Consider the following 27,500-nt stretch of genomic DNA (forward strand, 5'->3'; position numbering starts at 1 on the left):
TGGGGAGGAGCGTTGCGTGACGACCCTAATAACGGCTGCGAAGGAGACTACCGTTAAGGCTGTACTGATTTAATCAGCACTTAAGGTGGCTGGAACCAGTTTTAAAATTGTTCCACGGCACGCAATGCCTGTCCGTTGATGGTGGGCCTTTATAAGAGACCAAATATTACTTAACAAAATGCGTCCACTATTGTGACGTAATAGGTTACCATGGCAACATGAAAGTTCTGCAAACGCACCCTATATTTTGGCTTTACTTGCTTATATCTCAAAAAAATGAACTCGTGACCCCCATTTTTTCGTTGTAGAATAGTAAATAGCTACGCATTGCGTACGTGTAGTAGTGCAGTAACACAGCGCTTTATTCCACAACTGTCAAGTGAGCTGCGTTTTGTTTTCCAGAAGATTCAAGTCGTCTTTGCGTAATATGTAGCTCTAAAAGACCTTATTCATACATGGCGGTCACATTTATAATTCTTTTGTCCGCGTGCAAATTAGCCTACCAAGCCTCATTTTAGAGCAAGAATTCTTTTCAATTCACTGTATGGTAACGAGGCTTGGTAGGCTAATTTGCACTTCGACAAAAGAATTATAAATTGGCCGCCATTTATGAATAAGGTCTATAGTACACGATATTGTTTTGGTACCGTATAACATTGTAGTGCCACGGTAGATGTCGTAGGTGAATAGCCCCCTGAGAAGACATGTGGTTACTAGTAAAATACTAAACCCAGAAAGATTAAAGAAAACAAAAGCGAATGGAGAAGCATTGGCTTCGAGGCTGACATGTTGATCATTTTCAAGTTCCCTTGCAACTTCATTGTCACCACAAGGCAAGACAGAACTTCACTGAATTTTATCCCTGTCCGGGAGGGTTAGTATTTGGATGGGGGACTTCAAAATATACCACCGCTTACTGTCAGAAACAAAGGACCGAAAATTTTATTTTAACGCTAAAAATCGTGAACGAAGCAAGGTGCAGACTTTGTTAGTCTGCTTCATGCGAAATAAATATTGATGCAAAAAGTAAATAAATATTAATATACACTTTTTAGGAAGAGCAGAAGGAAGTTTTCAAGGAGTGTCGATCGACAATAGAATATTTTCCCATCAGAAACAAAATTTGCGACATGAAAACAACATAAATTTTGAACCGCGAATATAAAAAGTTACCATCAGAGAAAAACGTTTTGGGAGATTTTTGCTACGTTTCTATTGTACCTTTGGCTACACAAGGAAATTGCAAAATCGAAAGTGACGTCAATTTCAGCGGCCGCCATGATCAAGTTACGTGCTGTTTACTAACAACTCGCGAAAAAAAGGATACATCTGTGCCAAAATGATGACAAGACACCGGGCTTTTGTTTTTGTTGGTTTGCCTTTTCTTCATTCAAGTGTTCTACATGTAAAGTTTGACAAGAAATGTGTAAATTCAACACAAAGATCATAATCGCCCAACTCTTGAGGTTGACCGTTGTTTCTGCAAAGACAAAAGTTCCCTCCCCTAGACGACGTTATTTATCACCAGGTAATTCCATCGTTTTGGAAATAGCAGCTGCTTTATGATTCACCAGCGTCACAAATTCTTTGGGGCTCATTATGCACGCGTTGCGGGCCTATTGTCACCACGGACTTACTTTGTTACGCTCTTACACTCTTACAATCCGGTGATATACTGTGTAGTACAGTGCACTCACAAAAAAAATTCATGGGAGCCAATTCAGAGCTACCTTACATGGAAAATTTAAGATAGTTCTGAATTGACTCCCATTAATTTTTCTAGACTTTACCGATAGTTCTACCTTAGATTGCTAATTACTATTCTACAATAAAAAAGTGGGTCATCGAGTCCATTTTTGAGATATAAGTAAGTAAAGACGAAATATTGGGTGTTTTGCAGAGCTTTTATGTTGCCAGGGTAACCTATTACGTCAAAATAGTGGACGCATTTTGTCAAGCAATAATTGGTGTTTCATATGGTACAATAACATTGTGACAACCCTTCAAAAATAAGTGAAACTGGTTCCAGCCACCATAAACCAAAAGCTATTCTTACATTTCGAAAAAAACCGAAGTTTATTGGTATCATTTCTAAATCAAGTTCTTGTCTTACTATTTCTCCCTGCAGACCCGATACTATTATCTTCAATACTATGATATAATATGGTCGAACGGAGAACACAGAAAGCAAGGTTTTAAGGAACACAGTGATCCACTATTCAAGAAAATTGGTTGACATTTATCTCCTCGAACTTGTCAAATTTATGCGTTGTTGTGATAAGAACCACAGTACTCTCAAATCAAATCACTTTTACCTTTTTTTGGCTCCTTTGGTCTCATTAGAGCGGTTTTAAGTTGGGTGTCGAAAGTAATTAGCGAATTGCTTTGGTTTATGATTACTTCACTCAGTGATAGGTTCAAGGTTTTCGCGCCATTTTTTCAACCAATCAAAGTGAAACCAAAACCAATTGTGGCTCGCGCGTGCACATTTTCCCGCGCTTTGTGTCGGCTGCGTGTAATTACTTCGAGTTTTGATTGGTTTACTGGATTGTTTCCGTCCTGTTTGATTGGCCAAAGTAATTACTTTGGTTTTGGTTTTACGACACTCGATTGAAACTCGCTTTACAATTTTATTTTTAACTTCTACAATTTTATTTTTAACTAGAGAGGTTTTCAGTTGAGTGTCAAAGTTATTAGAAAATTGCCTTGATTTTGCATTACTTCACTCAGTGATTGGTTCAAAGTTCTCGCGCCACTTTTTCAACCAATCTGAAGTGAAACCAAAACCAAGCGTGGCTCGCGCGTGCACATTTTCCCGGGCTTTGTCAGTCGGCTGCGTGTAATTACTTCGAGTTTTGATTGGTTTACTGGATTGTTTCCGTCCTGTTTGATTGGCCAAAGTAATTACTTTGGTTTTGGTTTTACGACACTCGATTGAAACTCGCTCTTAAGGAAGACAAACATGTAAAAGAGTTAACTGAGAGAAGAAGCTTGAATAATAAATTTGGCAAGAAGTTTGGAGTATCCAAATAGCTACGAGGCTAACCAAGTGGCCGGCATTTTATAAAAATACCCACATTTTGTAATTTTATTTTACGTACTGATCAGGTTCACGACAAAAAAGACACGTAACTTTAACAATTGTATGATCCTTTCTATGGTGCTAATATAAGAAAGTTCTCACTTGTGTTTACATCAGATAACATGAAAATAAACAATAGGTTTCCGAAGACCTTAACGGTCCCAATTTACGAAACCTGAACTTTTTCAAGGCTTTTGCTGACCTCCGCAGAGTTCTTGACAAAATAAACTATGAAAGTATTTTGCAATGAACTAAAAATTAGCTCTGCACGCCAGAAATACAAGCTTTACCAAAAACTCCGCGAAAGCAATGGCTTCGCACCTCTAGCACCAAGGGTATTCATGAAGCAATACCAGCACAGGTTAACTTTTTGAATACGTCCGTCATGAATCATTGATGGCACACCCCGAACGTTCAGCGACCCTGAATGTTCCTTGCTTACTTTAACGTTAAAATGGCATAATGACGAAAAGGTGCAAGTTGACAAGTACATTCTCGCTCTTGGAAACCTGGAAAATTATTACCCGACGAGTCACTAACCCTCTGATCAGGATTGAATTTCAATTTCGATGAAGTTCAGTCAGTCAGGTATTGAGAATGAGGCTTAAGACGTGTGAACTTGATTTTAAAAAAATTCTCATGACTACTAAACAAAGAAATATAAAGTACTAGTTAGGAGAATGAACGTTTTGATCTTGGGACTGGAGGGATTAAAGACGTTTTGCAGTTTTGAAATCAGTATCCAAACGAATGAAACAAAACAAACATAATCATTTACGACTCAGAGGTTCAACCACAGGGCTCCGTCTGGATGCCGGCAGTACAAAGCTTGATTGTTTAAGTACCCCTCAGATCACTAAAGCATGACTGTGCTTCACGTATACAGTAAACAACTTAAAGCCAATTTGCAACAAGGCTCTGCCCGTGCCCATATTGTTTGGCTGTGATCCCAAAAGTCGTACAAGGTTTTCAAAACAATCTTAGGTTTTTAATTAAGTTGTTTTCTTCCCTTAAATATGTTTACATTCTGCTTTGATCTGAATGCCAACTAATGGAGATTAAAATTTCCGTTAGAGATCAGTAACCCAAAGCTAATTTCGTAACGCGCGTTCCCTCACTGGATCACACCCACACCTCAGTTGTTTGGCATAAAAAAACACTCAGGCCACCAAGAAAGTTAAAAATATTCAAAATATCATTAACCCGAGTAATGTTTATGTTGAGGTTTTTAAAGGACTTTAAAGCCGGGCTAATTGTCTTCATGAAAAGACAGTTTCTTCCCTATGTCAAATGCAGTGCGCGTCATAAACAGGTAATTCTTCGTCTTCCTAGCAATCCATATTTAACGTTAATTTGATTCTTTACATTTAAATTTGTTATGTTTGGGAAAGACAAATCTAGACGCAGATAGTAGCCATTCGTTGGGCATTGCCGCGGCGTTCAGCTTAAAAGGAAATGATCAAAATACCCATGGGCCTTTCAAAAAAAAAAATTCCACTGCAGATGACACAAGCTTCAGATGTTTGGTTTGCCGAGATTCCGTTGCCTTTAAAGAAACGCATTCTTATCTCACTTTATTAAACTCTTAACAGTGGTATTGATAGCCGCCGAAAAACAACGTTGTTTTGAAAACTAACAACAAAGAGCAAATTCAAAGTTGTTGTGTCTTTCTTTTATCGCTCATCTTTCAGCTTTAGCCGCCTTTAAAATATCTTTCTTTAAAAACTACTTGATGACATCAATATAAAAAGTGGATTATCTGTTTTTACATCTGTGTGTTCTATTTCGGAAGGTCTTGCATATGTAAAAAAAACCTGCATCTCGTAAAGATGACCAGAAATTGTTTATTATCATTTGCTTAAAATGGCCCAGAGAAAGATAAGCTACAACATTGCACTATAATGATTTTAAAAAATAAAACAATTAGAAAGCAAGTGTGCAGTACCATGATAGAGTGGTTTTCAAATGAGTATCGTCAAACCAAAACCAAAGTAATTACTTTGGCCAATCAAAAAGGGCGGAGACAATCCAGTAAACTAATCAAAACTCGAAGTAATTACACGTAGCCGACGCTTATTTCCCTTTCGTAAACGGTCGTTGCCATTTTGTAGCTCTGAATTACACTCATTAGGTCTAAGAACTCAAAAGGTTGCGGTTACTGGGAGTTGTGTCTCGCTGGTCATATGAGTTAGGGTTCGGGTTAGGGTTCTATTTAGGGTGAGGGCTAAGAACCCGAGTTCGAGTCTTATAGTTTTCGGACTCTTTTTTTTTCCTTTTTTGTCTTGATTTTTGTTAACATTTTTTCTTCGTTTGTTTCTTTTAATTTTTTTTGAAGTGAAGTGTGTAGTCGACCGTTGTAAATGGCATCGACCGTTTCAAATGGCAACGACCGTTCTGAGAAATGGCAACGACCGTTTCAAATGGCAACGACCGTTTACGAAAGGGAAATTTGCGTAGCCGACACAAAGCGCGCACCATTGGTTTTGGTTTCACTTCTGATTGGTTGAAATAACGGCGAGAACTTTGAACCAATCACCGAGTGACACTAAATTGAAAACCGCTATATCAGAGGTCTTAGAAAAATCTCTAGTTGTATTTAGGGGATTCTACAAAGAAATCAAAGTTATGGACTTCTGCCCTAGTGGCAGAAGAAAGAACAAGAGGCCACATTCGGCCTATCCTCTGGCCGATTCCTATTTTTAATTTAAAGGGGCTAGGTCACGCTATTTTAGGTAATTTTGTTTAATTTTGTTCATTATGAGCTCTAAACGTCAAATTAGCAGAGCAAGAGTCTTTCACTTGCAAAATCACGGCCACATAACAACTGAGAATGATTTTCCAGCTGTGTAAATGACATTTTGATATAGACTGATATAAATTTGAAAAAAGGTGGGCCGACGTTTTTCAAATTTACCCAAATTCAATCCATTTCAATCCTCTCCAGTTTTATCCAACCATGTCCCTTCATGGCTTCCCTGTGTTTTGTTAGAGTTCTTCTATAGTTTTGAACAGTTATTTTGATATTTTAGTTAATTGTATGACCATTCGATAAGTGCTGAAATTGCCTAAAATTTCGTGACCTAGCCCCTTTAAGAAATGCTAGGATGAAGTTTAATCGTCTTTGCTGGTGGCTTTTTTTTTCTTTTTGTAAAAGTTGGTTTTAAGTAAATAAGTGAGAACTTCAAGTCAGCGACGCCCTTATGAAACAAGTTCGTAGATGTAAATTTTACAGAAATTAAAGAGGATTAAAGGAAAAAGAACTTGGAATACCTTGAAGGTACTAGTTCATAATAAATTATGTATTCAAATTTTATTTTGACAGCCTCACAAATGTTTGTTAACATTAGAATACTGACACTACAGAAGAAACAAGAAGTCATTTGCCCGAGCAAATGTATATTATAGGTCGAAAATTTACTCATATATTTTACATATCTATCCTGGAAATGTATATGGGGCGAAAGTTGAATCACAGATTATCACCCCTGTACTTTTGGCATAAAGATTCACTTTCACCTTTACTACACAAATGGTGACATATTTTGGTAAATCATTGATTGTAAGATGCCTGTTTATACACAAGTCATGGTAAACCTTAGTCCCAATGTTCACAATAGCAGCTAATGTATTAGAATCCCAGTAACTGAAGGCTTGTTGACAGGGTAACACAATGAATATAGTGCCAGTGCACAACACTGCTTACAAGAACAAAGATATTGTTTCCAGCAATATCAAGATTAATTTAAGCAATTTTTACTCCTGCTACCTCAAATATATCACTGGCCTGATACAAACTAACTGGACTAAACTGCTTATAGATGGTACTTCTAAAAGGACAGATGTCCCTTGAGGGTGACTGTTACCATACAAATCTCTACCATGAGAATCAAATTATTTTGAAAGCACCATTATTACAACAATAGATTCCAGCAACAATGCATCCTACTGCTAAAATGAGTGAGGTATAGCTTTGAGCCATAAGCGATTCGAAAGCTCCAAACAAAGACATACAGTAATGGTATCCCCCAATTGCACTATTACCATGAACATTTCCAGTGAAGCTCTCACTGTAGGAAACCTGGTAGGTAGGTAGCAACAAGGTAACAAGACCTGATTATAAGTTTCTTCATTAAATTTATTGGGGCCGTTAAATAATTTTGAACACCTGAATGTATCTGTTTCACTTCAGGGAGCGTAATAAAATCTTCAAAAAATTAGAGACCGTTTCTGAACATCGTACATGTTATACAGTAGACAAACTTATATACTGCTTGTAGATGATCTATGCGATGGTTGTTATTACAATGACACCACTGCAAAGTACCATCGTTAACGTTCCCCTACTCCAAATTTCAAAACAAGTAATTACAAGAAAGACAAAGATTATCATAATACCGATTCCGGTACATACTTCTTTTGCTTTTCTATGGAACTCGCGTGGTTGGATTTTCAATATGGCGTCAGAACAAGATAATGCTCGTTCTTCAATCAATGTCGATCAACATTATTTTTCTTAGTCGCAGTAGTTCATACTTTTGCATGGTTATAGGTTTCCGTAATACTTCTGATATTTTTCACTTTCGAAACTCTTCCATCCCATTCGCATTTTGTGCTCACATATAATCTCAACTCATGATCACTAGTGACATAAAGTGGAACTTTGCATGCAACTATATTTTCCATTCACTGGACGATTCGTTCCTGTCGATTTGTGGTGGAAACGCAAAAAACTGGCTGAAAACTCGATTCTGGCCGCCGTGCCTTCGGCCAGAGTAAAGATATTGTCATAAAGAAATGTGCACAATACAGTATCTGCGATCACGTTGTTTAGAATGTATCTCTATAGCAGTAAAACAAAACTTTCAGTTTCAAATCAATATTATGTATGAAGAAAAAATCTACAGCCTTGTCGTCGAACCGAGGCGCGCGTCACGGAGCGGCGTTTAATAGAGGAAACAAATTTTAGTAAAAACTTTGCCGAACTCTGCAAACAACAAAATGAGACAAACAAATTGAGGTTTTGACATCAAAGTGGGGATGATTCAGTAAATAGTTCGTTCTTTGATTGCCTCAGGCCCGTTCGTGCCAATTCAAACATTCGCTCTGCACGCTGGATTCAGTTGGTACATTTCTTTGCCGTTGTGTTGCCCACAACAACGCCATCGTTGTGGTGACATGATATGAGTTGAGAGCAGAGTTGAGGTTACGAGGTAGACCTGCGCAGCCGATGATAAATTTTCTCTTTCTCTTCCAGAGAACCCTCACCGTTTCTCCCAAATCCATTTCTGAAAGTTCGAAAAAACTTGGAATAATCGCAAATTTACGACACCAATGCGAAGATATACTTTACGATAACGTTCTCGTAGCCGCCCGTCGCCGTCCTTGCTGGACACCATGAACGAGATGAAAGAATCGCGAGAGACTTGACAGAGCCGTAATCGTTCCTCAAACTCCTCAATGGAAACTGAGCTGTAAGATATGAACACCAATTAACCCACCACAATAGAAAGTCATAGGGAATTTAAGTCTCCACTTGAACTTATTGCGAACCACCAATACCAGTGAGGTGCTCAACGTTTTCCACTCTTTTATAAAGGTAAAGGTAAAGGTAAAGTCACTTTATTTAACGTCGGGTAGTTCCTTCAGCTACGAGGCTGGTATAAATGGAAGCCGACAGTGCGCCCTTTACTCCCCTTCCTTCTGTCAGTGCTCCGTTTTAAGGGGATTTAAAGCTATGGCTTACACGGATCAGAGAAAAGTCGAAGCAGACGTTGAAGTCACCGAGGATCGAACCGGGGACCTCTCGCCCCGAAAACCGCGCACTTGCCATCTGAGCCACGACTGCTCCTTATACTGGTTTTTACCGGGGTACTCCGGGGTTTTCAAAGAGGATCTAAGCAGTACACTAGTATTTAAACTTTAAGGGTGGGTTCCAGAAGTGAGGCAAGCTTAACACAAGCGACTTACGCAAACTCCGGAAACGTTTTGATCATTATAGGGTGAAAAAAGTGTATATGCGTCTGTTGCGCATGTTGTTTGTGGTTATCACGGTTCGCAAGACCACAAAATTCCCTACAGATTCTTTTACCTTGCTGCCTTGGCAGTCTCACAAAGAGACTAAGATCACTGAGGTGTTGCGAGACGAGCTAAATATTTTACAGTCTGTACCCGAGAGGACTGGAAATTTGCAAATGCTACATAAAGGTAACACAATGATAATAATAATAATAATCGCTTTATTTACGTCTCAAGGTTATTTAGCCGAGCACGCTAGCTCTACTATAATTGGGCAGACTACAAATTAACTGAAATCAGAACAAATTAAATTAAATTAAATGTTGGTTTTTTTAGGAGAGGGAAAAACCGGAGTACCCCGGTAAAAACCTGTCGGAGCAGAGTAGAGAAACAACAAACTCAACCCACATATGACGTTCGGAATTCGGGAATCGATCCCGGGCCACATTAGTGGAAAGCGAGTGCTCTCACCACTGCGCAAGTCATGCTCCTCACAGAAGGCCGCAACAAACAATTTGTTTGTCAACTAGGCACTCTTATCCCTACGGAAATAACGAACGCTTTTCATTCAATTAATTTATTTGTGTATTCGTGTCGCCAAAGTTACACCAATGGCAAAGTTTATCTCTATCTCTACCCATCTATTTCGGGCCGCGACCCTCACTGATTCAATGAGTCTGTCCCATTCCCGTCTGTTGGCCATGAGAGATACAAGATCCTGCCTCGAAAGGCCGGTGTCGCTCTCTGGTTGGTCAATGAATGTTGTTGCTGGGTGCTCCCTTGAGCGTCTGCCGTGTTTTGGTTCTCAAAGAAGAAGTCGGGAAACAATCTCATTCTTCCTACTCCAACTGTGGCTACTCGTATCTGGAGACTTGTTGAAATTGGTGGCAGATCCCCGTAGAGCTCCTTGTTAGATATATGATTTCTCCCGCTTACGTTTAGAGCAGCACGTAGCAGCCATCAAATTGTTTTTCCAGTGCAGTGGTCAATGGCCATCTCCTATATAAACCACAAATTACTTACAATTCCTTACGATTTGCTCTGACAAAGGGAAAACGCTACAAACGGCAGCTCTCGCAAATCTCACCTTTATTAACTCGTTGGTTAAAAACAAATTTTCATCTGGGAGCTAGTCAATTAGGAGTCCGTATTTGCAACCCGTAGGAAGGTGAGAGTATGATGGATGAGATATATGTAACTTAAGGCATACATTGAACTGCAGATATGAAACAAATTCTACGCAAAAGATCATCGACTCAACTCAATCCAACTCAACTATAACTTCATTCGGACTATACAAATCAGGTTTACCTTGTCGCTAACCGCAAATAGCACAAGCTACCCGTGACGGTTAGTGTTTACAAGGCATAATTATGTCTTAATTAAACATAATATATGATAGCTCAGATGCCACAATACTATTACTAATAATAATGATACTAGTAATAGTAAAAAAAATTATTTTAATGAAATTATGACTGAACTGTAATCGGGGAAGCCTTACTCCATACGCCTTGTGGTTTCAATTATGGTTTCCCCGCCAATCTTTGTACTTCGATTTCCTTCTACCGTTATTTTATTCTCCTTTGTAAGTTTGTGTGTTGTGTGCATGGCAATTAAAAGCAAACAAAACAAACAAAGAAAAACAAAAAAAGAAATGATGGGGAGAGCAGTTAAATTTAAAATTCACTCATCTGCTGGACAATCCGTTCAGGTTCTTAAAGGGAGACTGTCACGAGAAGCGCATGCGCTAGCGTCTTGTGAAAACTTGAAAAGTGTTAGGTTAACATTTTTCAAGTTGAATCGACAAATTCAAAATGGTGTCCACTGGGGAGGGTCATGGTGGACAAAGGAGAAACTCCGGTGAATATACGTGACTCACGCGTGAATCCATGATGGCGGCTAGAATTTTCCGCGGGATCGAGAGCAAACAAACTCGAGCATGCGCAGCTCATGACAGTGCCTCTTTAATATCGTCTTTCTCCAATCATCGCATTTAATGAAGCAACTTAAACAGAAATCAGAAAAAAACTCGACTCGAATCACGACCGTGACTTCCTCTACCATGTAATTTCAAAGACAGCTAAGTTGGTAAGTCAGCGCAATTGCACGGGCATGCAATTTTAAAAGGCGGTCTTGCAACTACTTGCATTATTCAATTAACCTGCTAGGATCGTCCTAAACCAAAAACCACCCAAAACTCTCTTCATGGTTATTCCCTGAAGTCCGGTACGACAAACATCAACTTTAGACAGCTGAGAGAAGCTCCTTGAGGGCGTTGTCTCCCTGGTAAATGAACTCGCTTTCGTTCATCAGTTTCCAGCCGAAATGTTCCGCTCGGTGTGGGCGCATACCCCAACTTAGTAGTGTGACGTAAGAGGTCAGACCGTATTTCTCCCCAAAACTGAATTTACATGGGATCTTAATTTTTATGGGGCGTTAACGCATTTTTTTAAGTCTAGACCCAAAATCAAAGCATCGATTCCTTTGCTAAAGACTCGATAACTGATAAAAGGTCTTAATATTTGAGACTATACTAGTGAAAGACGCATATTTGAACTGCCGAAAGAAATATGTCAAGACTTTCGATCATCGCACTTATATAAACGACACTTAAGCAGTAACGAAAGAAAAGCATGAGAAATCCAGAATTTAACGTGATTTGAACATCCTGCTTCAGGGGACCTCCACCAAAGGTATTCGGTCAAACGGTGAATGATTTCAAACACTTACGCTCTGGTTGTCGAAATATCAGTCATCGAAGACAGTCATGCTCAGGGCTACACTCCCTAGCACGATCAAAAGTATACCTCAGTAATGTCCGAGGGGACATAGTTTTTAACCCATTAACTCTTCAGGCGCCCCAGGATTCCCCAAGATGCCGAGTAAAATCATCTGGCGTTACACAGAGTAAAATCTGTTAAAGTCAATGGATTAAAGTGATGAGGTTGACGGTGGATTGAATTGAACTTAACTTGACTAATGTCTTTTTGATGTCTTTTTGTGCGTTTTGCTTTAAAGAAAAGAAAACCTGACAAAAGGTTGAGAACAGATGACTTCTGCCAGTATTCATTTAATATCGAGCTATACGATATTCCCTCAGAGGGAAAAGGACAAGATGGTGATGATGATGATGATACATGCAAGCCAAAGTACCTAGTAAAGGTTTCTATCAGGTGTTGACGTGTTTAAAGCAAACCCGAGTTTGGATCCAGGAAAGCCCTGCCCAAACATTTCACTCTTGATGACTGAAAAAGTTGTGTAAAATAGGACAGTGTGTGTTTAAGCAAGTTGTCTTCGAGTCCTAAGTGACTGAAAAAAGTCCAAGTTAGCATGTCCTTAATACCGGCTTTAATTATCGTTTCTTTTTCGACAAAATACACAGACATCAGTCAACTAATTAAAATTCTTTGAGAGCCTGCTGTCATAATTTGCGTCATTATTCCGTGGGAACAGTGGCCTCCTAATTTCAATCGTAATTTCAAAAAAAAATTCTAAATGTATTGGCTACAATTCTCACGCTTAACGCCGCTAAAATTATTTTGACCTCTTGAAATTGACACCAAAAGAATTGATGGTGCAACTGAAAACTCACCCTAGATACCACAAATTCTCTTCAGTAGAGTAATTGAGCCACGTCGACGAGAAAAATCTGAAGCTTGTAAACTGTGAATAAAGATGCAACATCTGCCACAATTTTGGCTCTCTATTCTACCTCGATTCTATCCTTTCCACTACACCTTATCATGATTTACGAAACTCTGCAAAGTTTTTTGATAAAACGTAACCAGGTTGTCTTTTTCACAATTTGGACTCCTTACAGCAAGCTTCGAGCGAACGCTTTCAAAGCCGATGTAAAGGACTTGGGATATTTGCCAGATATACGCCCAGTGATTAACTACTGAATTGGACCTCTGACTAACCTTTGACGAATAACACCTACTATTTTAAGGGATAAAAAAAATGTAATTATTGGTGCATGAAGACTTCGAGTCAAGACTATATGAAAAGTCAAGAAAAGCATGCAGAATGCCATCGAACTTTAGTCTGTCTATGTCCTGCCCCTCTTTCCTGTTCCATTGTTTTGTAATCCAGATTAATGCTTTTTATCGTTGTAATAAACATGCAAATTATACAATTTCTACTTGCGTTAAGGGTTAACACGAAGAAAAAACTAGCCTGATGTATTCTTGTAGATCACAGCTTGTTGCAGTCAGCCGCGTCGTAATTAATTTGTTCTCATTCTAGAAGGAAGTTTTGTCATAGTGCTCGCTAAACCGATCAGTGATTACCAAAATCTGATTATCTAAGTTGGAAGGATGAGAAAATAAGTCAATTTATCGTAATCTACCAGTAAAAAAATCTTCAAATTTAATTTACAATTCTTTGGACGCATTTGCCTCCATACGTTTAACTAGAAATGACTTGAAGAAGACTTGCTCAAAAAGAACTAAATCGAATCATTCAGGCCAAAATTATATTTGCTATAAGGTTTTGGAGAAAGGAAAGACAATATTTTACGAAATCGACCGTATGAAATAGGATAAAAAAGATAACTCGATTAAAAGCACAAAATTCTGTTGCCCTCCTCATATCCTCAAACTGGCAAAAACTTAAAGGGGCTAGGTCACGCTATTTTAGGTAAATTTGTTTAATTTTGTTAATTATGAGCTCTAAACGTCAAATTGGCAGAGCAAGAGTCTTTCATTTGCAAAATCACGGCCACATAACAACTGAGAATGATTTTCCAGCTGTGTAAATGACATTTTGATATAGACTGATAAAAATTTGAAAAAAGGTGGGCCGACGTTTTTCAAATTTACCCAAATTCAATCCATTTCAATCCTATCCAGTTTTGTCCATCCATGCCCGTTCTTGGCTTCCCCGTGTTTTGTCAGAGTTCTTGTACAGTTTTGAACAGTTATTTTGATATTTTAGTTAATTCTACGATCATTCGATCAGTGCTGAAATTGCCTAAAATTGCGTGACCTAGCCCCTTTAATTTAGTTAAGGAATTTTTGAAACTTAAAGTGTTCGGCTGGAGATTACCAACATTGAATACCACAAGTAAAAAACATTGATCGATCTTCAACGTAATAGTTTTCAGTTTCGTAGAATAGCGATTATCGCCAATTGTTTCGTATAATTTTACAATACGAGATTAATCATTTTATGTGTGCGGGATTGGCAAATCAGCAAACCAATAAAAGCAGAGAAAATTTCCTCCAAAGATTATAGTACTCTTTTCACAATAAGATTCGCCTTCGACTGAGCCAAGACCTTTTACAATTCACCCATCATCTGCTTATTAAACCCAACTCATGCAGTCACATAAGCGAAGTTCATCTTAGCTTTTAGCTCCAAATAACAATGCCATTCTCCCGTGAAAAAGAGAAATTACTTGCTTACTGTGTTTGGCTTAAAACCTGTATCAAAAACTCTCTGATAATTACTTTGCAGAGAAATTTGAGTAGTGTTATGTGGTCTGGATTTTAAGTTAGATACCACAAACGAAGAATCATGCTTCACTTTGCAGCGACTCTCACTAAGAGACGTGCTCCAACGAAACATGATCAAGTGTGCAAGGGCATCTCCCAAATCCCACAATGGGGTCATTTTAGCATGCCTTTCATTCTAGTATCTAATAGCAGTCTTGTCTAGTCCAGAAGGTGTTGTGACAACTCCCTGTATTTTTCAGTCCGTACAACGTTTTATTCACACGGTGATTCTATTAGGACACGCGACCGACAAGAGGCTGGGATCCCATTCCGTGTACGCCTAAACCACTTTAAAAAGCATTAGCACATGTATGGAGTTGGAGTTTCTGTTTACGGTTCAGTTACCTTTATTTTTGGTTAACAGTGCTTTTCTTAAATCAAAAAGCTTCGTTTGACCTCTTTGAAACTGATATCGCATTGCTTAGCGTTCCCTAGCACTAGCTTTTAATTATATATATGAATGGTCCAGTTGAGATGCTAAGATATACAGACCGATAACCCTATGGTTTACCGTCCTGGGGATTTTTCTTTGGATTGGTCTCGTGTTACAATACTTGCGGAGCCCGAAATCGATCATAACAACATTGTAACAGGAAATATAACACGAAAATATTCTTAAAGTTCTTAAATACGTGCCTTTATAGGAGAACAATACACAAACAAAAATATCGACATAAAAGAAACATTCAATAAGAAGTAAAACTAAACTACCTAAAACCTGCCTTGGAAGATAAACCTCATTAATTTATTGGTGATCTGTGTCGCCTAACACCTGACTAACCAAAGATGGCGTTCGCCGCAAGTGGAGAAAAACAAAACAATTTTAAAAAGCCTTATCTGCATTTAGTTTCTGCTGTCATTCGCAACGCCAGTGTCCAACGTTGACGAAACGTGTAAAGGTTTTCACCATTGAGAACGCCTTTATAAGATCAATTAGGTTTATATGGGTTTGTACAAATTTGAAGTCACAAGGTTTGTAAACTGACCCTTTACTTTTCATTAGATAGCTATTTCGGTTTGTTCTGACGTTAAGTGAGATACAATAAACCTTTTAACAAGGAATGTCGGCAACTTTCAGATTCCCAGATCTGAACAAGTTCACTGACAGTGTAGCATCTAGTTGTTGAACTTTGTCATCGTACGACTTAAAACATTTATCTTTGAAATTTACTCTGATGCTCATTTACTTGCCACTGGCGTCATAAAATTGCTCGCATTTTGAAGAACTGATCACACACCGCGCCTAGGAATTTTGAATTACATAACACAACTTACAAGGTAGACCCACGTGACAACCTTAGTGAGCTTTGTAGAGTACACTTTGGCACTTAAACGCATAATGCGTCCCATTCCTAACATGCTTACAGTCAAAGTTTGCTGGCAGGTTCGATTCGTGTTTGGCAAACACAGCATTCCTGTCACACAAAATCAAACGAAAAGTAAATGGAATGACAGATAACCTTCTACAATTATACTAATGTGTAGGGTCATTCCTTTGAAAAATGCAATGTATCTATTGAAGAAGTACTTTATCAGAAGCTCAAAGCTGAAGACGGTTCGCACTTTCAAGTTGGAACGAGAAGGCAGCAGATTCCAGTCTTTTGTTCTTGTTAGAGTGCAATGAAATTCAGGAATGTCTAAGGAAGGCGGAACTGATTAATGGTCATCAACACCAAGGGTTACGCTTACATCGCACTTCAATTCTGTAATGAAACCTTAGCGAACACCGAACTTATCAGCAATAGGAAATAAGCAAGATACGACAAATCCAACTAAAGTTAGTTGGTTGGATGAAGTGATAAATAAACATGGAGTTTTTGGCAGTAATGCAATAATCAACGTTTCATCCTAAAAGTACTAAAGAAAACATAGAGCGTAATATATCGACAAGAGATGATCTTTTGAATTAGCTGCAACAACTCAACTGATTTATTCAAAAAAATAAGATTCGAAGAGTTGATACGAACAAAAAAGACACTTTTTCTTTAATTATTGAAGTCATTAGGAACAGAAACAAGACAGATAAATAATAGAGATATGTTAAATCGCACGACAGAAGCATGAGCTTTCTTTCAGCTGAGAAAACAAAATATTAGCGTAAAGGTCTTCTTTACACGGCCATGTGGTTATCTCAATTGTTAACTAAAACTTCGCTGCTCAAGCGGGGAAACCATCGCAGAATGGAGACATCATTTTTTTGAAACTAAGTCATGGCTAACAGGTCCTTTCTTTCCATAATCAGACAAGCGGAAGGAGTGTATTTACTTAGAAATTTCCTGTCTTCGCTGAAGCATGTCTCAGACACTTCAAAACTTTAATGCATTAACGTTAAAGGAGTGCCACAGGATAATTTGGTAAATATTTTCTTTAAAATATTGCATAACATCCAGCCAACATCTCCGAATGTTCTACCATAAACGAGTTCATCAATAGGCTACCGTGAAGTAACCGTTTGGAGCTCTTGAGCATATATTTACATTCCTAAAATAAAAGCTGTGGAGCTTTTTGAATAGTCTAAAACTGACAATTTTCATTGAAGGTCAAAGCAGATTCAAACTGATTACCATAAAGTGGAGCTTTTTTTTGTTTTGTCTGAAAGTTCTATTCTTAGGAACCTTCTCACTAATATTTCTAGTTGTGGTGAGTTGCATGTAAAAGTAAAACTTAATTGATTGAAAATTTAATTTTAATAAAGGGCCTTCTTGTTCCGTTCAGAAAAAGCTGCAATTAAATGAAGCGATAAGAACACATCTGATTTTAATCACAAATAAGTAGCAGGGGCTAAACAGACATCCAACACCTTGAATTGAAATAGCTATCAACAGATTTTGCATCACTGTAGTCAGAATTGCAATTGCTTCCAATTAAAAGAACAAATTGGCTCTGTATGTTCAAACAGTTTGGCTGATTAGATTACAAGTTAACGGGCGAAATTAAGAGACGCTTCTGTGTTCCGATTTGCTATTTTGGAGAGATACAAAAGACAAATGCAATATTTCTGGCAGCGAAACGAGACAGAAAAATTGCTGTTTAATTGTATAATTAAGTTAATCTTAGCTGTAGGTGCGACACACTTGGTCTCCAACTGAGTGTAATAACAAATATGCCTCTTATCTGGTAATACTGACACAGACTTCTACGAGTCAGGTAGCCGATGAAAGACCTAAGATGGTTTCTCCTACTTCGGTGTTAATGTTCCTGAGATTAGCGGGAAATGACTTAAAAGAGTATTGGCATATTAAATACAGTATTGGTAGATTGACGTGAGTGTTTCCACCAATCAGGACCCACTTCACCTATTTGTAAACATATTAATTTAATGGTCTTCGTGCTGCAGTCATTCTCCATTCTTTCTCGTTCAATGATAAGTGACTCTTATGAGTGAACCATGAAGCTACGTATACCAAGTGTTCTTTTATTTGTTATTTATTCAGACCGAGTTATTGGGCTATGGTGGTAAGTACCGTTTTGGAAAAAAAACTATACCACCAAAAGAAATCCGCGGTTGATAATCCCCCGTATTTCTGAGCTTAGTAGATTACTAAAACATCATACTCCTTTAATCGCCGATGCAGGTCACTCGAGACGTCACTGCATCAAGACCCGAACGTCGCCTGCAGGAAGACCCAGTCATTATTCTCCAGGAAAGGTGACTTCTGCAAATCTAAACCTCAGTTAATTTCAACTGTGCTGATGGGCATGAATACTTCGGTGGAAGAGTGTCAATGGCAATTTAGAAACCGCCGATGGAATTGTTCGACGACCAAGAATTCTGTTAAGAAAATTCTTCGATATGGTGAGTGGCTAAGGCTGAAGCGTTAACAGCTTTGTTTTAATCAGTCATGATATACTTCGTTAATTCCTTCGCGTATTTTCATTCAATGTCAAGGACCGTACGAAATGACATTCTTATCGCAAGTGAATTCCACCAATACAACTACTACTACAAGAAAACCTTCATCAGTTTCGTTCGCATAACATTTTTATATAATATATATTCAGATTACAGGGAAACAGCCTTTATCTACGCCATCACATCCGCCGGAGTGACCTTCTCCATCACGCATGCATGCAGTATGGGCGAACTTCAACAATGTGGCTGCCGCAAGAATTCACCAAAACCACATGTGCACGCCAACAAGATGATCTCAGTGAAGCAGCGAGCACGGCATGATTTCCCCCCAAATGGAGGCAACAGTTTCCCTGACCAGGCTTTCCCCATGGACGACAACAGCGAGTTCGAGTGGGGGGGTTGTGGCGATAACATTCTCTATGGATACACCATGTCGAAACAACTGATGGAAAACCAGGCGAGGGACGGACGCTCCATGATCATTGAACACAATAACGAGGCAGGGCGGCTAGTAAGTTGAGCATTTCCGCGGTTTGAAACGCCTTCTTTTAGGTGTCACAGCCTTGTGCGTTTAAAAGTTTGAATAAATAAACAACCACCGAAATTAATCGTTCCCCTCCTCTACAGACCCAATTGTTATTTCTGGTGGGATTGAACCCATCCTAGATCAGTGCGGACGTTCAAGGTAAATAGAACGGAAGTAACAATCCCTAACTGGTCCTTTACTAATGTAAAGACTGCAATGTAGTAGCAACACTATAAGCTGCAAGTATTAAGTTTGTCTTGGTCAGAGAAACATCCCAGTTGTCTTTTTTGCTTTCACGGATCTTTAAGAATTCAGGAACTGCGTCAGTAATTCAAGGTGGCTTTTACAGAGTCAATATATTAAAGAGACTAGCATCGGCATGTCTCGCCGCTGAGGTATCGCTTGTTTCAAGATCATCGTGCCATTTTGACTAAGGATTAATCTTTGATAACAAGTTGGCTTATGTATGCGCACCATCTTCGATTCCCGGCGTTGGCAAATCGCTCTGAGAGAGCAAGAGTTTGAAAAGCTTCACATAGAAGTCGACAAAAACGTACCTATCACAAAGCATAGCTTGGAGGCAAGCGGCGTGAAGTACTTAATTTGTTATCTACACCGCACGATAAACAATCACAATTGAGTCATCGAATCTTGATGTTAATTTCCCGCGAAGAAAAGCTAAATTACATTTTACGCCTTTTACTAATCGCCGAATTGACTATATTTGCATACCTTTTGTGCGATCACATGCCTTTGTTTACACACAAATAGAGTGGGTTAACAGTATAGCTTTGTGGGTTAACAGTATAGCTTTAATTCTTGGCGGTATCCTACAAAACAAGCCGGTGAGCATTTTAATTCCCCTTCAAGCTTTAAAGATGAGCACAGATAACAGTCAACCATATCTTACACTTACGGCGTTCATTTATCACTGACATTGACTCACTATTGTTCAGTGCCTTCTACCGTCGTAATAAATCTTCATAGGAATTTAATTTTCTAGTGTAAACTTTATTGACAGAGTTGTAATTCAATTTTGACAGTTTATTTTAGAAGTGGAATACAATGAAAGACAAGTGCCCTTGTGGTTGACAGCTTGTCACCAACGGATTCCTATGATAAATATTTGCTTCAGATTTCTAGTTAAGACCAACTAAAGTTCGCTTTCTGTACAGTTCACTATTCATAAACATAGAACAATGCCTGTTTCCCGAGTGTTTGTACAAAGGGCGCCGCATCTCTAGAACACAAAAGCACGAGCAGCAAAATATGATAGCTAAAAAGATCTTAATGATACAATACGAACAGCTAACGTACCCAAGATGACCCGGATAGATAAACATCGTGTCAGCTGGCTACAAAATTAAAATGCTTTCTGTTTTTTTCTGTGCCTTTTTCCTTTTCTTAGGCAGTCAAGCGTAACATGAAGAAGGAATGCAAATGCCACGGTCTTTCGGGGTCTTGTTCCGTGCGAACATGTTGGAAGAAAATGCCCCATTTTAGAGATGTGGGAGACCGATTGAAAGCCCGTTTTGATGGAGCAATAAAGGTGTTAATTGGCAACAAGGGCGACAGACTGATCAAAGATGGAGAAACGATAAAGCCTCCAACTGAGATTGATTTAGTGTACACAACCGATTCTCCAAGCTTCTGCAAGGAGGACCTGTCTTTGGGATCACATGGAACTGTTGGAAGACAATGCAACGATACTAGCATGGGAGTAGACGGATGCGAGCTGCTATGCTGCGGTCGTGGCGCGCGAGTGACAAAGATACATATCGTTGAACACTGTCAATGCCGTTTCCTTTGGTGTTGCAGAGTGAAATGCAAGAAATGCAAAACAGAAATGCTGGTGCATACGTGCGAGTAGCTGTGCACCGAGTTTGGATAGCAGTGTCACAGATGACATGCAAGTTCAATGTCGTCCAGAGTGGTCATGTGGGTACATGCATAGTTTCAATTACACTATACTCAATCAATTTCAGACTTCAAGAAGAACCACTCCTCTATGACAAGTGATACCCCAGAAAAATAATGAATGTTTTTGCACATCAATCTTAAAAAAAGGAATTCAAACAGATAGGTTGGAGTTCATGGTGTGACTAAGTCGAAAAACACTTAACAGAAAAATTGTGTCTAAAAAGAGATGAAATCTGCCCTTGGGACGAGTCATGCAATGCTATTTCAAAGGTTGAGGTTCATCTTCGTGACGTTTTCAAAAATTAATTTCTTGATTGACTTATTACAGTTTCCTTCGGTGAAACACATGCCACCTGCAACGACATGAACATTCGAAACAAGGAAAAAACTGTTTTGTGAAACCGAGTTAAACTCTTTAAATTAATCCGCTCTTAGTTGATTAACACTGTGGAGATAGGGGGTTTTGTAACTGCTGTCCTTTATAACAAAGATTGAAACCAACAGCAGAAACTTGTGGCACTGTAGGGCAAAAAAACGTATGCGACCTCTTTCTTGAGAATACTGCTTCAGTGAGACTATCTTCCATTGACTCGAGTTACATTTAGAACACTTCGTATGCCGAGTTGTTTTCATAACAGATGAACGTCGTATAAGCACTTAAAGTGGTCGGAAGGCTTAATTAAAGAAGAGAGGAATACCAGTTTTGATCCGGAAACCGATTTTGTGTAACATCAAAGAAAGTAATATAAAAAATTATAAATTACAATTTGAGCACCTGGAGAGAAGGCAGGCATTATTTAAATACTTCTCATAGATTAAGTTTTCGACAATGTTGTCTCGTTGAGCGATAGCTTCCAAATGACTTTTTACTTCTTAGTTAACCTTTACCTTTTCCCTGCTGAACATTTGCTTGATCTCACTGTGCGGAATAAATGATCACGTCTTTGCCAGGCAAGCTCCTTTCATGTCCAGCTGCAAAAAAAGAAATTACCTAAAGAAACCATCTAGGGGAGACGTTTGTTTATTATTATAACTGAAAACCTAACATTTTCAGTTAAATAAATCTATGCAGTAATTCGAGTTCCTTTTACCCCGATCAAAACTGAAAATTGTTCTTTCCTCGACATTTTCGTTTTAAGGAGTCAATTTGACTACTGTGAATTTTGGAAGCAAGCTTTCATCATTGACTTGTTACATCTCCAGCTCAAGTCAAGAAAGAAAACATGTCATTGTTTCAAAGTTCAAAGATCGCTCGTCTGTTGAACGAACTGTAAGTTAAAATTATTTTTAAATTTTGTATTGAAGAGTACCTTTAATGTCTAAGTTTTTTTAACGTCTTTAAGTCATTACTAGAAGACATCGCCTGAAATGGCTGTAACTAACGTTCCGACGGACAAAACCGGGATTCCTTTATCCATTGGTAATGCCTTGTGACAAAGTTATGAAAGACATGGACTAATGTAATTTCCTGAAAACGATGTTACATGCTGGATCATGCCTGTAGCTACGCCCGATCGGGCACACAAGCTATTAAGATACAGACTAGGAAATAGTGAAAAGACAAATGAGAGTACAAAGGTAATAATACATTCTTATATATGATTTAAAATGTTGTTAAATTATTTGTTACGAGATCAGTGTGAGGTAAGAAATAGTGATTTGGTCACAACTTCTACTTTGAGAAGTTTGGATATTTTATGTCAGAATCTATATTAAAAAAATATCAGTTTGAAATCATTGATACTTGTATGTGCTTCCATTTTCAAATTAACGAATAAAACAAACAAGGAACTCGTGATCTCGAGTCCTCTTCATTTTTCACTTTGAGAAAAAAACGGCCGAGACGTTTGAAACGAAAGAAATTCGTCCTTCGTTCGACCGTCGTCGTCGAACGGTCGGCGCAGTTGACCATCGGACTGCGGGCGGGATGCAGCGGGTTCAAACTGAGCACAGACAGAGCAACACTCGGGATCGCCCTCGGGATCTTAGAATGACTCAGAAGAAAGTACTGCCTTTTAATTTACAAATTTTACATCTTCATCGCTTTGCCTCACGTCGTCGTAAACATTCACTCTGTCGTTGCTTTTCACTCAAGCATTGTAATTATCTAGTTTATTGAGTTTTGTTTATTACTAGTGGAACACTAGCGTGAGTAGTTTGTTCGCTTGCGTTTACTCACTGTCTTGGTAACGTACGAGATTCGCGAGTGTGAGTTATATGTTCCGTATGCGCATGTCCTCCGCTACATGTTACAGGAATTCTATTAATGAAAGATGAAAAGTTTAAAGCAACATTGTTAAGCCGTCAAGTCTTCTTAGTATAAGAGCTATATAACTCAGGGTCCATCTTACAGCATTTGCTTGTGGGACGTCAAAGTACCCACTAACTGTTCGAAAGGAATAAGGGATGTTGTCCCCGCTAAAGTGACTCAGCCCTACTCTGGACGTGGGCATCTATCGTTTAACTTTAATCAGTTGTAAACTGCATAACAAGCAATAAGTCGAAAGTCCCTAGGGTCCAGAGGAGAGCAGTTGATGAATCCCTCGCTATCGGGTAAAATGTTTACCACTTAATTTGTTCGGGTTTAAGGTCTACTTTTGGCTTAGCAGTACAATTTGTGAAAACCAATTTTTAACACAGGGTGGGCCTCTGAAACGTGAGAATGGCTTAGGTTAAGCTCGAGTTAAGTTGTTGCTTCCTCTCTTTTCCGGCTCGCCGAAGTCTTTCCCAATGCTCCTTCTGATAGTCACTGTGCATTACACCAATAATGATAGCCTCTCTTTGACTTGGTCTGTCAAAAATAATGGCCTTGTCCGAGAAAGCTCTCTACGATCTGCCCAACAGGATTTGCGCAGTCAGGCTAATAATGATAGAAGCAATACTTGCGAAATTATCCTCTTCCAAAACACTGCAGTTCATGTTCGTTTGTCTTGCCATCTGATCTTGAGTATAAAGCGGGGAGGCACGGTCGCTGATGGTACGGAAAGAATCCTCCTTGAAGATAATCAACCATATGGAGGGAGTCGACCAGCCCAATTCAATGAGCATGCGTCCAGCCACATGAGGGATAATGCGAAATACGGACGGTGGGGCCACATTATTTCTTTACGGTCGCAGCCAAACAAGAGGTCACGTTAACAAGAAGCAGCTGCTCTGATCGGTGGCATTGTTAAGCTCGTCTACCTTCGAGGTTCACTCACTTGTGATGGCTCAAAAGACACAAAAACCAAGGGATAGGTTGCTGGTTTAATCAGGTCCGGTGAAAACGAAAGGAAAAAAAATGACTGTGCAGTTGAATCATCATCATCATCATCATCTTGTCATTTTCCCTCTGAAGGAAATAGGGCCTTGCCTTCTCTCTCTCCAAGCTTCTCGGTCTTTCGCATAACTACCGGCGTCTGCCCAACCTTTGAACCCAAGTTTACCTCGTTCTCTCTCTACCGTTCTTCGCCATGTCTCCTTCGGCCCACCTCTCCATCTGCAATTCCTCTCAGTGTCCATTTTCCATTTACACTTTTCCTCAGCACTTTACACTTTTCCTCAGCTCACGCCCAATCAGTTTCCAGCGTCTACGTTTTATCTGCTTAGTGATCTCATCGGCCATATTCGTCTTGAATCTTATCTCTTCATTTGTCCCTTTCACAGACCAGTAAATCTTCAGAATTCGTCGTAGGCACTTGTGGAGGAAAACATTAAGCTTGGTCTCGTCGCTTTTAATCATTCGGCAAGTTTCGCAACCATAGAGAAGGACAGCAGTTGAATACACGAGTGAAAATGTAATGGAAGAACGCATAAAATCCAGGAGCCGAGTGAAAAAGGAAAAGATGAAAAAAGCACACGAACAGAGAAACTTAAGTCTGCCTGTGTGGAGTCCTATAGCAAACGAAAAATCCAAAGAAAAACAAAGAGAAGGAGCATGAACCAAAAATTGAATGAATGGATAAAAGGCAAAGGGAAAAACGGATGAACGGCGTTTTTCAGAACGTAATTGTTTATATTTAGTTGAACAAGTTACGGAATACTAAATACTACGAGGCATCAAATCAGTTTTTTTTTCATGTTGTTGACCCGGCAACTTTGCAGGGGTAATGTAATCATGATTACAACATCAGCTACAAAATGGACATTTAAGCTTCTTAGTGCTACATCAAAAATGCAATCAAAATGAGAACTTATCATGATGATAAAAACCCCTCTCACCTTAAGAAGGTGCGAATTTCAAAAACAACAAGACAAGACAAGACAAGTTGGCGACCGCAGTCGAAGGCAACCCGAAGGCTCCTTTTTCAATGCTTCTACCATGACTTGCGGCATCTACCGCAACTCATGGCAGGGGTGGGCGCAACTCCTATCCCGTTCTATACACAACTTGTCCCCAGTAGTACTGGTACTCACTTTACTCACCACGAATGGATGGAAAGCTGAGTGAACTTTGGAGCGAATAACATTTTTCTTGCCAAGAAGCATCGATCACATCTCGCCAAAAGAAAACCAAGGGGAAAACGACAAAACGTGAAAATGTTTATGAATTAAGCAGTTTCGATAACTTTTTGTCAGGTAAAATAATGTGAGGTATTTCTCGTTTGTATCTCAAATATTTCAGATGATTAAATTAATCGAGACATCTGTGATAACGAAAACACAGTCTTTTCAAATGTCAGTAGATTCTCCTGATTGCTTTTAACATAGAAGGTCCAATAGTTGATGAGGTCAGTTTTGAGAAGAACCGTCTGAAGCTCAAGGTTAAGCCGTTGAACAACTCAAAAGATAAATTGTGGGCGTGCTTGAAGTAAGAGTCTTTCCTTTGTTTCGGTGCGTCGATTGTTCATATTTCGCGTTCTTTTGTCAAGGGCATTTTTGAGATACATGCAGTGCATTTTATCACGGAACGTTCCTCAGGCGGAAAGGGACGGGGGGGGGGGGGTGGGGGGAGGAAGGGAGGTGGCGTACAAAAAGGCGGAATAGGAGTTCACTGCACTGAGTCACTGAATCGCGATAGATTAGAAGAACAGCAACGTGGCGTTTCGTATCAAAAGAAGATCAAAGTCTCCCAGTTTTTTCCTGTAACTAACGTACCCGGTATATCATTAAATGCGTGACTTTTTCACTTTTGTTTACGTTAACAAAAAGAGTTCGCATGCCAATTGTGTAAGGATAATTGTTCTCAGATTCATCACATCCTTTTGATAACTCTCAATTTTTTGGTGCGTCTTATAACCGAGTATTTTCACGTAATTTTCAGTTGAGAACTTAGCTTGATTAAATTGCTAAGTTTGGGGTGCGTCTTATAACCGAGTGCGCCGTATAACCGAATAACTACAGTATTCTTTGTTAAGGATGGTAGTGAGGTCAATGGGAATCAGGAATTTCAAACACAATGCAACTGTTCACTAAATCAACGAACATCTGCTAATCAAAGTAAAGTGTAGCGTAATGTAACTCAACTGGATTACTCAGACATGGATAACTACATTTTGAACTCTGAATAAATATGCACTGCATATTTGCTGTCTCCGTGTCAAAGCTTCGCCTCACGCAGTAAAAATTACTTACAAGAGTCTTCCATAAAGTAGCCGCACACTATAAAGAATACGGACAAAAACTAGATGGCATCAAAGTATCGTTTTGAACTGAGTCCCACGCATGGTCGATATTGTTTCCCACTTTTTCATCTGCAAAGGGTTTTTTTTTTCTGTGGAAAGGGAAGCAGTTGCATAAAAAAAAAACACGTTTCTCTTTTATTTTATATGTTTTTAGTTGCGTTCGAGTATGCCGCCAATGTCTTTTTATTTTGTTTGTAAACGTTTGCGAATGCGCAGCTAATCCCCTCGCTCGTTTTGTATGAACATGCTTTAGGCAACAAAATTAATCAATAATCTTTAAATGTTGATGAACCCCTCAACGCTTTGATGGTTGTGAACGTTGTTGCATAAGAATTTTTGAATTCGATATGCAGTTAACCGATTAGTGTGTTGATTTAACAATGTGATTGCATGATGCATCCCAAATCAAAAGTCTACTGACGAACCCGACTTCACTAACCTCAAATAAAGTGCTCGACCAACTCTGTCCAAAGACAACGTCATGTCAGACGAAGTTGGCTGGACATGAACTAAAAAACCCAAAGAGAGAAACAGGAGACAAGTAAATGGTTAATAATCAGCAAAAATCTTTAAAATGCCAGCTTGCAGTAAGTAGCATTTTATTATCAATTCCTAAAGATGCTAATCAATAAAACAGAAAAACTCTTTTAAGCGAACGAAGTATTCTTTTGATCTTCAACCAGCAGTAAGAGCAAAATTTCAGAAAGCAATGCAGCCCAGTTGTTACGGCGCTTTGCCTTGGGATCCGGGGATTCGGGTATCCCGGGTTCAAGATCCGTCCTGACCACTGGATGTATTTGATCCTAGCAGTGCCTGGTTCATTTTCTCTTTTGCACTTGTAAATAGCCAACTGGTTTGCCGCCGGCCGGTTGTTCTCCTGTTCTTTTGTTTCGTTGATTGTGTTTCGTTGGCCCTGAAAAGCGCCTATGGGAAGTGGTCAACTAAGTATGCACGTGTGTATTTTCACAAGAGACAAAAGCATAAACACAAGCAACGTAAGCGA

General features: G+C 39.1%; 2 protein-coding genes across 6 annotated transcripts in view; one reads left to right on the forward strand and one right to left on the reverse strand.

Annotated features, from left to right (window-relative positions):
* The window catches only part of LOC138049005 (uncharacterized), a 52,315-nt gene that overhangs the window by 21,261 nt on the left and 3,554 nt on the right, over nucleotides 1–27,500 (reverse strand). For 3 of the 5 annotated variants that reach the window (XR_011132277.1, XM_068895116.1, XM_068895115.1), the window contains exons 3-4: nucleotides 26,937–27,006; nucleotides 21,672–21,866 (exon numbers count right to left, since the gene is read on the reverse strand). Coding sequence is in view for 2 of the 5 variants with exons in the window: in XM_068895116.1 (XP_068751217.1) it covers nucleotides 21,857–21,866; nucleotides 26,937–27,006 (80 nt within the window). In the remaining 3 variants the exon portion in view is untranslated. Of the gene's footprint in view, nucleotides 1–21,671; nucleotides 21,867–26,936; nucleotides 27,007–27,500 lie in introns of those variants that run through there. The other 2 variants (XR_011132275.1, XR_011132276.1) reach the window with 1 other exon arrangement.
* LOC138049004 (protein Wnt-6-like) lies at nucleotides 17,890–22,690 on the forward strand. The gene is made up of 4 exons (XM_068895114.1): nucleotides 17,890–18,051; nucleotides 18,171–18,391; nucleotides 18,598–18,959; nucleotides 20,383–22,690. The coding sequence occupies exons 1-4, from the start codon at nucleotides 17,984–17,986 to the stop codon at nucleotides 20,842–20,844; spliced, it is 1,113 nt and encodes a 370-aa protein (XP_068751215.1). The 5' UTR covers nucleotides 17,890–17,983; the 3' UTR covers nucleotides 20,845–22,690.

This window comes from Montipora capricornis, chromosome 5 (assembly GCF_036669925.1).
Source record: "Montipora capricornis isolate CH-2021 chromosome 5, ASM3666992v2, whole genome shotgun sequence".
NCBI lineage: Eukaryota > Metazoa > Cnidaria > Anthozoa > Scleractinia > Acroporidae > Montipora > Montipora capricornis.